At 38.3% G+C, this 11,724-nt stretch overlaps 1 protein-coding gene across 1 annotated transcript; it reads left to right on the forward strand.

The window, feature by feature from the left end:
• The first annotated feature begins 10,710 nt into the window (after window positions 1–10,710).
• On the forward strand, window positions 10,711–11,502 carry LOC145807226 (uncharacterized). Its single transcript, XM_082905173.1, has 2 exons — window positions 10,711–10,903; window positions 11,012–11,502. Exons 1-2 carry the CDS (start codon window positions 10,711–10,713, stop codon window positions 11,500–11,502), a joined length of 684 nt encoding a protein of 227 aa, XP_082761299.1.
• Window positions 11,503–11,724: the final 222 nt, after the last annotated feature.

Genomic DNA, 11,724 nt, shown 5'->3' on the forward strand with positions numbered 1-11,724 from the left:
ATCTACTGCCTCCTAGAGAAAATCAGGAGGGCACCACACTTTGTTTGGCTACCAAAGATGATGGGAGATCTAGCTTGGCGAAATTAGAAGCTAGGGTATGCTTATTATCGAAATATAGGGCACATGACTCAGAATTGTAGAGCATTGAAGCAGCATTTGGAGGATCTGGTAGTTCCTAGACATCTTCAAGAGTACATTGAACCAAATAAAGCTGTAGCCAATCATGGAAATCCACTGTTGCACCAGAATGTCGAACACCCTTCTTGTCTGGGCATTAATTTGATCTATGGCATGGAAGATCCCGAGCAAGAGGAAGTGCATCGAGGGAAAATTGCAAAGGTTGTCCATCTTTAACAAGTGATATTAGTCGGTCTAGCACTTAAAAAGGTCACAACAGAACCTAAATTTCCTTTATGTAATGTTTCATTTACTGAAAAAGATTTGGAAGGAATTCAACATCCATACACTGATACATTGATTAGTACTGTTGAGATTGGAAAATGATTTGATGTGAAACGAGTCTTAGTAGACCAAGGGAGTGTTACAAACATTCTGTATTATGACCTATTTAGGAAGCTTGGTCTTACTGAACAAAATCTCACCCCAGAAACGGTGCCACTGGTTGACTTCAACTCCCTGCCAAAATCACTTGGCAGGGTAACCTTACCGATCATGGCTGGGACCAGGACTCTCTAGATTGAATTATTCGTCGTGAACACTCCATCCCCATACAACACCATCATTGGCCAACCTTGGATTCATTAAACAGAAGACACTACAAAAATCGCACCTTTGGCGACCATTTTTGGTGACTAAACAAATTTTAGTCACTTTTAGTCGACGAAAGTACATTTTTTGGCAACTAAAATTTAAATTTGTTGGCGTTGGTTCAAGATATTACTACTAAAATATTTTAGTCAATAAATATTACTTATTGGCAACTAAATTTAAATTTAGTCGATAAAAACTCCATTTTCAGTAACTAAAAATTTGATTGGTCGCTGTTAGTCCAAATTTTAGGCCCCAAAAAAATAAATTAATCAGCAATATTGGTTTTTCCAGACTAAAATTAAAATTAGTCACCAAATAGTACTTTTGGTGACTAATTTTTTCGTCAATGTTCAATAAACTTTTGGCTACAAAAAAATTTAGTTAGCAGATCTATTCTTTTGCCGACAAATACAGAAATTAGTCGCTAAATGTTCAATTTTCAACTTTATTTCCTAGCGCGCCCCTTTCTCAGTTATACAACATCACACTTCGTAACACACACACATCGTCCTTCACCAAACCTCACAAAAACCATCCCCCTCACCGTAGTCTACCGTACGGTTGACATTACAACGGCCACCGCCCTCCACACAAATCACCACCGTCACAACTCACCACCACTGTAGCCGCACATCACAGGTACCTCTCTCTCTCTCTCTCTTTCTCGCAATCTCGCTTTTGCTCATGGTCTGTCTGTGCCTCTCTCTCTCTGCCACTTGAGCTCTTTCATACAGTCTCTCTCTCTCTCTCTCTCTCTCTCTCTCTCTCTCTCTCTCTCTTTGTTTACCCTGCTTCCCCCTCTTCTGACATTGTTGGTTTAGGGTTTATTCAAATTTGAATGTATGTGCCTCTAATTTATTAAAAAATTGAAAGATAATGTTTAATATATGTGTGTGTGTGTGTATATAATGCTTTGTACACATATTGCAGGCGTCTCTCTCTCTCTCTCTCTCTCTCTCTCTCTCTCTCTCTGCCTCTATCCCCCTTGCTTTGTTTCCCCCTTTTCTCACATTGTTGCTTTAGGGTTTATTCAAAATGTAGTGTTTAGGGCTGTAATTTATGATAAATTTCAAACATGATGTGTAATTTATGATAAAATGTAGTGTTTGGGGCTGTAATTTACCAAGAAAATTAAGTGAAAATATGGAAAGAAACTAAATTACACATGTGATGTGAGCAGAGGAATGGGGCTAAATATTACAACCCAGATTGCTTTTTATTCTTTTATCAATTTATTTATTTTTATCTTTTTTCTTTAGTGTGGTTCTTGATGTCATGTTGGTCTGCAAAAGCTGCAATGGTCTGGTTTGGATCACCAATTCATAACTAGCAATAATATCATTAGTCTTTTCACTGTAAACATAGATTAGTTATATGTAATTAGTAGAACATGTAAGACACATTAATGGTAGCTTTAGACAAAAAATGAATATGGATAAGTTGAAGCTATTAGAGCATGGTCATCATGGGCCATATAATTTTTCTTGAATTTTTGGGGACTTGGGTTCCTGCAACCTTGGGAGCCATCTACACCTACTTAGGGCCTCAAGTGTGGACACGGGTGAGTGGAAGATCTTAGATTTGAGGAGAGATTTCCCTTCCTCTTTCCTTTTCCTCCACAAATATCTTCTCAAACCCAAGATCCAAATGCAACCTTAATGTGTATTATTACGTGTGTTACTGAGCTTTTCTACTCTCTCAACATACTTTTGCATTCATTCAGCATTGCAATAATTTTATTTTTTGACAAATCAAAGTTGTAAAGTTAAAATTTCACCCGCTATTGAAGTACAAAATTAAAAAATCCAGAATGTAACATCTCAAATTCTTACAGCAAGTAGGGTCCAAGAAAAAATGGTGTAAATAGAATAGCTAATATATTCAAGGAAATCAAATCCTCTGAAATCCTTTGAAGCAATCACTTATGTTTGTGGGGTTTTTCTAGGTTCATAGGACTTGTTAGGAGACTTCTCTGTAGAGTTATTATAGTGAAAATTCAGAAAATATTATCTAATATATGGTTTCTTGGGTAGGAACATTAGTTGATGGTGTTTACAACTGATTTTTTTTGGGTATCTAGAGGGCATCCAAAAGGTCTTCAATGAGTATGCAACTATCATGATGATAATGGTATTAGCAATTTTCATTTGTTTAGTTCAAGGTAGTATGAGAGAGATGATGAATTGAACGATTTGGAAATTGGGGCACTAAATGCCAGGTGAATTGGTTGTTCAATGCAGTTTACGATGTTAATTTGCTTGGAGTTTATTCTACTCCAGCCTAGATGTTGGAGAGTTTTTACTTGGAAAAATCTTATTTGCAAATTGTTATTACTTTCGAAGAACTGCATTGTGTTGGTGATGGAAAAGACCAAGTGTTTTCAACCAACTTGATGTCTTTAACAACACCAAATTCAAATATTGGGATAGATATGAAAATTATGGAAAATAAGATAAAACTGCAAATTATTATCCTCTTAACCTGATCCTCATTGGTGTACACTACTATATTGTCTGAAAAGGACTTAATTGAGGTCCTTGGAGGCATTTAGATACTTCCTTTATCTGCTCACATTGATGTACTCCGCAACTTTCCTGATTGCTTGAAGATGCACCCGCAAATCGATAAAGGCCCCTCAAAGAAAATAATGAAAAGCCAGGATAGAGCCACAAAGCCATCCAAGTGAAGACCTTGAAGACTTAAGGTGCAACACTGAAATGGGAAAGATGTGGAGATACCATGACGTTGACTTCAATTTTTGGGAGTGAATGTAGGAGGTGTGGATGGTGGATCAATTGTGAACATTTAGGATTGGTGATACTCAACCAATGAGGTCAAAATGAAGGATAGTGGTGATACTCAAAATACTGGCAGATTGGTATATTCCATGAATGAAATGATGTGTATCAGTCACATGATTGATAAGCAGGAATTAGACGACTTTCTTGATTATGTCACTATATTCTTTTTAATATATTTGAAATTGATTGTGCTTCATTCTGACAAAAGTCTGAAACAAAAAATTTTGTGCCACTAATTGTTTTATGCAGAAACCATGCTTTGATTTAGTTATGAAATGTAAAATCTCTTTAAAGTCTATCAATATATCTCTTAAAATTTCTCCCATCATGGGGGTGCTTGTAGTTGCTTGCAAGATCAAATTCACTCTTTTACTACATAGTAACCCCTCAAGTCACATTGTACCCTTTAAAATCACCTTAATATATTCGTGTTGGAAAATGTGTATTTTAAATTTTATGAGCAAGCTTTTGTTCATTCTAACAAAATCAATGTTAGTGATGATAAATATACTAGCATGTTATCCATCTCTACCTTCCAAAAACTGTTGGTAGAGGATCACAAGCTGAGCTAATGAAGAATGTGTTATAGCAAATCTCTGAGAAAATGACTGTATTTGTTCTGTATCATATGGGAAGTTTTTTTTTTTTATTTTTTTATACTATTATTTTAGACTCTTTTTATCTTTTGCGTGCGTGCAGCTTAGGTTGTGAAAAAAAGTAAAGAGGTTGCAAGTTCACAGTCTTGCATGGTAAAGTTTTCTCTTTCATGTTGTATGGTCGTTAGGTATCTTTAGATTCTCTCAGTTTCATGTGTTATGGCATTGGCATCTGGAGGTGGTATGTATTGGAAACTCTAGATCTTAAATATCAGAAAAAGACCCACTTCTTCCTCCCATGTTTGTTGACATAATGGTTACTTTAGGATGTTGGAACATGCAGACTATTACTATTCATTCTGTAATTAGTGGTCAATGAAAATGATTTGGCATCTTTAGGCTTACTAGTTGACTAGAAGTTGTTGTATATTGCCAAGGACTTGCTTAGGCAGTTGTAAACTTTAAATATCCAGCTTTGATTGATAATCTTGTAGTTAGATGTTTAATAAGCATACTGGGTTAGTGTCACGACCCAAACCTGTCCCTGAAAGTTTAGGCCATGACCGACCTATACTTAGGCCTCAAAAACAAAATTTCAAAATATTTAAATGACATAGGGCCTAAAGCGGAAGCAAATCAAATATAAATGTCCATTGAGCTTGTGCATACATGATAACTGAAATAATTAAAACAATGTAAACACACTAATACACATATACACACACAGACACACACACACACACACACACACACACATATATATATATATATATATATCACACACAGATACATAAAACTTAAGTAAATACAAAATTCTGACAACATAAGGTTAGAGCCTCAACACGGAGGCGTATCTTGGGTGACTTGGCTTAGCAGGTTCACAAAAGAAACTTCTGAGGCTGACCAAAAGATGGTCTCCAGATTGATCACCTACATACAGATAAAATACAGAGTGAGCGAAGCTCAATGAGTAATAATAAAGTGAAGTGAATCAAGTAAATAATCTAGATTCAAAAGAAGCATAACACAATACTCTTCCACATTTACACAATTCACAACAATAACCATAGTCATATTTGCAATACGACCTTAGGCCACTATATAACAAAATGGCATTGGGCCCACATATATCAAAACGGGTTTGGGCCCAATCATATATCAAAACGGCCTCGGGCCCAATCAACTATCAAAACGGCCTCGGGCCAATCATATATCATATTATTAATAATTCACATTTCATATCCATATTCAATATCATAGGTCTTGTAACTCATTCATTCGCATAAAACATAATTCCAGAACATCACAACATTTACATATTAAAGTAAATATAAAAGAACATGTCATTGCAATATTATTACTCACAGCGATGGGCTTCTGGTAGCAATGGGACGGTGTCCTCGTCTTGACCTACAACCACAATGCACAAAGCATAATATGAGAATATAACAAATCCCTTGCTTGTTCTCTTTGATCAATTAGTTATGTTGGTTCTAAACTCATAGGTCTTCAATGAATCATAATTCATATCAAGGAAGATAGGAAAAAATGAAAGGAGATTGGGTTAGATAAGAAAAAGGAATGAAATGATTGGACAGAAAGTGAACAACCTTTCTAATTTGAGCATATCTATTTGTGTACTTAGAATTTGGGAGTGAGACGACCACCATTGGAAATTGGACTTCTGAGGCTTGAATTTAGGCTCAAGAATCACTTAAAACGGAGTCTGAATGCAAGAGATATGCTTATTTGAAGTTGGCTGAAACAGGGCTGTCCCGCACCTGCGGGAAATAGGGCCGCACGTTCGAGAATTGAGCCGCACATGCGGGACAAGGTGCTTTTATTTCTGAATCAATTTTGGGTGCTGAAATGGACTGCCGCACGTGCTGGAAGTCCAGCCGCACGTGCGACTTTGGGCAAATTCTGCTGGCCAAAAATTTTTGTTGGCTCTAACACTTGTTCTTTCCATTTCTAAGCTTGGTTTCAACTCTAATCACCCAAAAACATGTAAAATTACCCCGCAACATGATAAACTAACATCATTCAAGTGTAATTCCATTTCAAACAAATCAATCTTTTCCTTAAGTTCAAGGTCAATGCTTTATCTTTCATAATCTTTAAAGTTCTCAAAACACAACCCACAAATACACTTGATTCTTGCATGAGCTGTTCACAAAGTTTGGGGGTGGTCAGGGATGTATTCATTCCTCAGAAGAGGAGGAGAGTCTTAAACACAAGATTTGGTTTTGTGCAGTTTGACTATCAAATTGCAGCCTCTGTGGCTGCCCAAAAGGCAAATCAGCTTTGGGTAAAAGACAGAAAATTATCAGTAAAAAATGCAGATTATGGAAAGGAAAAGGGTGAAAGTAACTGGATAAAGCCTACATTAAGGAGGAATTTTGAGGGGCAAGTTATAGCAGAAAATCATATCAAGCAAAGCTGGAACCAAGGTATTGGCAGAAAATCGTTTGTGGAGGCTCTAAAGGGTATTAACTCACTCGGCAAACAAAACAGTACTGTTAATATAGTGGAGATGGCAAATGGATAGCTGTATAAAAGCTGATACTAAGGCTCAAATCAAGGTACTCTGTTCTGGCCATTAAGGAAGAACTCCAAAGAAAAGAAATGACAGGGGTGCTAGTGAGAGAGGGTGGAGGTCGAGATGGTGTGATGACCTTCAAGTCAGAGGAGGAATTGAGGAACAATAGGAACAAGATTATTGCATGGTTTCAAGACTGGTGTGTGTTCATTAAGGAATGGTCATCAGACCTTATAACAGAGAAAGAAAGGCTTGTATGGCTGAGCTGCTATGGAATCCCACTGAACCTATGGAACTCAGATACATTCAGAAAAGTTGGAAGATTATGGGGGGAGGTGGTTTATCTTGATGGAGACACATGTGAACCAGCATCTTTTCGGTGTGGGAAGATTAAGATTGCCACTAGTCTTATGGAGCCAATAAATACAAATTTAACTCTGGAATGCAAGGGGAGAGCATATCCTATAAGAGTGAGTGAGGAGCAGATTGTGAATGAGGTAAAAGCCATCTGCAAATGTAAATCAGTTGATGATGAAGAGGAGTATGTCAGCTCCAATGTTAATGGTGAAGTGTAGCCCATTGCTGAACCCAGACTAGAGAAAGATAAAGCTGAGATGATAGATGTGGTGGCTGATGATGTGGGATTAACCAATGAGTTGGTTGAAGGAGATTTGCCAAATAGGGGGAAGGGAGGAAGATGAGATGGTTGCGGAAGGTAACTGGTTGGTGGCCTCAATTGTTGAAGAAACTACAGATTACATGGGGAAATCAAATGAAGCTGCCAAAAGTAGGTGTACAGCCGGCATTAGGAAAGCAATTGAAGAGGGCACACGTAAAGCGGAGACAATGATGAAAGGAAAAGGAGAACAAAAGTTGGGGTGTAATGATGAGACACTAAAAGTAGGTGGTCAGCCTCATATATTAGGTTCTATGAGAAGTTTGAGTGAGGCTTTGAGGGCCAAACCAGGTATTAACTTGGAGGTCCTACTGGGCCAGAAGCAGTGCATAAAGAAGACCATTGGGCCAGGTATTATTCATGAGTATAATTCTGGTTCTAGCCAGTCCAATGTATGGGCTAAGCATGGGCCTATTTTGATGGGTTCTAAGTCCAGTGAGTGTAATAATATTGGTGTATCCATATGTAAAGCTGTGTCTAACAAGATGAAGTCTAGAAATAATAAAGGGAGAAGAAAAGTGGGTGTTAGAAACTCCATGTCAGTAGGTGGATTTTCAGGATTTGCAAGAAGGCTAGGGCATGGAGGGGCTGGATCAAGTAAAGGCAATCACAAAGGAGTGGTTGTTAGGTCGGCAGCTGCTGCAATGCTGAAGTCTATATCAGATAAATCGCAGCACAGTTGCTCTGAAGGAAAATTACATGAAGCTCAATTAACTCTTCTTTTGGGCAAAAGGTTGGGGGTTGACTGTCTGGGCCAAGATGAAGCAGTGATTCAAAACCTTGTTCGGATGGATAAGGTGAACAAAGAAAGGATTGGTGAAGGAGTTGAAGAGGCAAATTAATAAGCCCCTACCAGGTGATATAAAAGAGTACAAATATGTTGATATGAAGTGGTTAAGCTGGAATATGAGAGGGATTGGTAGGTTTGAGAAGATGAGAAAAATTAGGAGGGTCTTGGTTGATAAGAAAATAGATTTGGCATTTTTTCAAGAAACAAAGAAGGCAAGTTTTTCATCTGTGGATGTTAAAAGAGTATGGCCTAGAGATAAAATGGAGTTCATGGTTGTTGATGCTGAGGGTAGGGCTAGGGGGTTGCTATGCATATGGGATCCTGAGGTGTTTCAACTATGAGATTGTTTCAGCAATAGGCATTTTATTATGCTTGTAGGTGGAGACTTCAATGAAATTAGATCAGTGGATGAAAGAGTGGGTTGCTCAAGGAGGGAAAGAGGTATGAAAGACTTCAACGACTTTATAGATAGGTGTGAGTTGACTGAGTTACAAATGCTGGGTAGGAAATTTACCTAGTGTAATGCAATTGATGGTAATAAATGGAGCAAAATTGATAGATTCCTACAGAGTCCTGAGTGGATCGAAAGATTTAAGTTCAAACTGTGGGGTTTACCGAGACACATTTCTGATCATTGCCCTTTACTCTTAATGGAGGATGCAAGGGATTAGGGGTCCAAACCCTTCAAGTTTTAAAATGCTTGGTTGCCGCATCCCAGCTTTGCTTCATTCTTGAAGAATGTTTAGTTAGAGTTTTAGCTAAATGGAAGTGCAGGTGTAATATTGCAAAGGAAATTACAGAACTTGAAGCTAGCATTAAAGAAATGGAGCAAAGAAGTGTTTGGTAATGTCTCAGAGAAAATTAAAGAAGCTGAAAGTCAGCTTCACTCTTTGGATTTGTTGGCTGAAGTCAGGCCTTTGGTGGAAGCAGAGCTGATGCTTAAAAGAGAATCAAGTAGTGAACTATGGAGGCTTAGTAGAATGTTGGAATGGTCTTGGCTGCAAAAGTCAAGATTGGAGTGGAACTTAAAAGGGGATAGAAATAGTTGATTTTTTCATGTGATGGCTAGTAGTAGGCAGAATAGGAATGCTCTGAACTCTATTCTAGTGGAGGGGATGGTGGTTGAGGATCCACAGCAGGTGAAGGATGTGGTATGGGCTCACTTTAACAAGCACTTTTCAGAAGCATGGAGGGATAGACCTGCCTTATTTGGTAATTTTAAAAGCATCAGTGGTAGTGTCTGGTTTCAGCAGCTGGAAGTAGAGTTTTCGGAAGATGAGTTATGGGTAGTAGTCAAAGAGTGCAATGGAAATAAAGCACCAGGTCCTGATGGCTTTAATTTAATGTGCATACAAAAGAATTGGAAGGTGTTTAAAGAAGATGTGATGTTGTTCGTGAAAGAATTCCATAGTTTGGGTAAATTGGCTTATGGTTTGAACATCTCATTCATCACTTTAATTCCAAAAAAGGTCAAGGCAGTCAATCTTAAGGACTATAGACCGATAAGCTTGATTGGTTCGATGTACAAGATTTTGTCTAAGGTTCTGACCAGTAGACTCAAGCTAGTTATGCCAGAAGTTATAAGTGAAACCCAATCAGCTTTTTTGAGTGGAAGAAATATCTTGGATGGGGTTTTGATCACAAACGAAATTGTGGATGGGTGGAAGAAAGCTAAGAAGGAGGGGGTGTTGCTCAAACTCAATTTTGAAAAAGCATATGATTCCATCAACTGGGGTTATGTGCTTTCCATGCTGTCTAATTTTGGCTTTGGATCTAAATGGATTAATTGGATGAAGGAGTGTATTTCAACTGCTAGAATCTTTGTTCCTGTGAATGGGTCACCAACCAAAGAGTTTAGCCCTCAAAAAGGGCTAAGACAGGGTGATCCATTATCACCCTTTCTGTTCAATTTGGCTGTAGAAGGGCTTAGTGTTCTACTGCTCAGAGCAAGGGAATTGGGTCTGATGGAAGGGGTGCAGATTGGAGTTAATGGGGTGGTTGTTTCACGCCTTCAATTTGCTGATGCTTCTTTACTTTTCTATGAAGCTGATTTAGAGGAGGTAATGAATCTTAAAAGAATTTTAAGGTGCTTTGAAATGATTTCAGGTCTTAAGATCAATTTCCACAAGAGTGTGGTTTGTGGGGTTGGACCTTCAGTCAATACTCTTAAGGATTTCGCTTCTGCGCTTAACTGTAAACCTCAGAACCTGCCACTGAAATTTCTGGGTTTACCTCTGGATTCTTCTCCAAGTACGAAGAAATTTTGGCAACCTGTTTTAGACAAGATAAAAGGCAGACTTGCTGGGTGGAAAATGAGACTCTTATCATTTGCTGGAAGGTTGACCCTTATCAAATCAGTGCTGTCCAGTTTGCCAGTGTATTACCTTTCCCTCTTCATGTTGCCAGAAGGAGTGGCCAAGGAAATAGATAGAATTCAAGCAGCTTTCTTATAGGGAGGCACAGAATTGAAATGAAAAATTCACCTAGTGTAGTGGAAGGAGGTAACCAAGAACATTAATCAAGGTGGGTTGGGTATTATGAGAATTAGAGAGGTAAGTTCTTGCTTATTATTGAAGTGGTGGTGGAGATTTGGTAATGAAGATCAAGCATTATGGAAAAAGGTGATTTGCCATAAGTATAAAATTGAAGTTGGAGCTTGGCTCCCAAATCAAATTGGTGGCATTAGATGGTCAAAGTTATGGGGTGATATCATTGCAATGGCAGAGCATAGTATCACTCTATTTCAATTTTTTGCCAACAATTTTCAAATTAAAGTGGGTAATGAGAATAGAGTGAGATTTTGGCATGATTTGTGGTGTGGTGGTATTTATTTTTAAGAGGTTTTCCCTAGACTGTTTTCACTCTCTACAAAGAAGAATGGTTCTTTAAAGTTTTTTGTTGACAAAAAAGGAATCTCTGGGGTTTGGGATCTTTGTCTAAGAAGGCTTTTGAGGCAGTGGGAAGTTGAGAAGGTATCCAGGCTCACTGAAATGTTAAGAGCAGCTCCTACGTTAAGTTTGGGGGTTAAAGATAACCCCAGAGGGTTGGCTTGTAACCCAGGTCAATCCTTTGTTGCTTCTATTTACAGGAATTGTGAAATGGGTTTTGGTGAAGCTGCAAGTACTTATAGATTGGTGTGGATTAATTATATCCCATCCAAAGTTCAATTTTTTGGTTGGTTAGCTTGGAAACACAAGATCAAAACTTCTACTTTCCTTCAAAGGGTTGGAGTGTTGGGTGAGGAAGCCTCAACTGAGTGTATTTTCTGCAAATCAGAGGTAGAGTCTGCTTCACATGTCCTTCACATGTCCTCATTTCTTGTCCTCTGATCTTGAAGGTGTGGTTTGGTTTAGTGCAGTGGTGGGGTTTGGTTTGGGTTGTGTTTGGCTCTGTTGAATGCTTGTTGCATTGGTGGGATGGCACCTGTCTCATGGAAGCTGAAAGGAGAATATGGCTTGTTATCCCTTTGGTTGCCATGTGGTCTATTTGGAAACATCGGAATGATTGCTTGTTCAATAGTGTTCAACCGGATATGGAGAAGCTTAAGGAGT

Source organism: Camellia sinensis, chromosome 14 (assembly GCF_055761805.1).
Source record: "Camellia sinensis isolate YWXY chromosome 14, ASM5576180v1, whole genome shotgun sequence".
NCBI classification, from domain to species: Eukaryota; Viridiplantae; Streptophyta; class Magnoliopsida; order Ericales; family Theaceae; genus Camellia; species Camellia sinensis.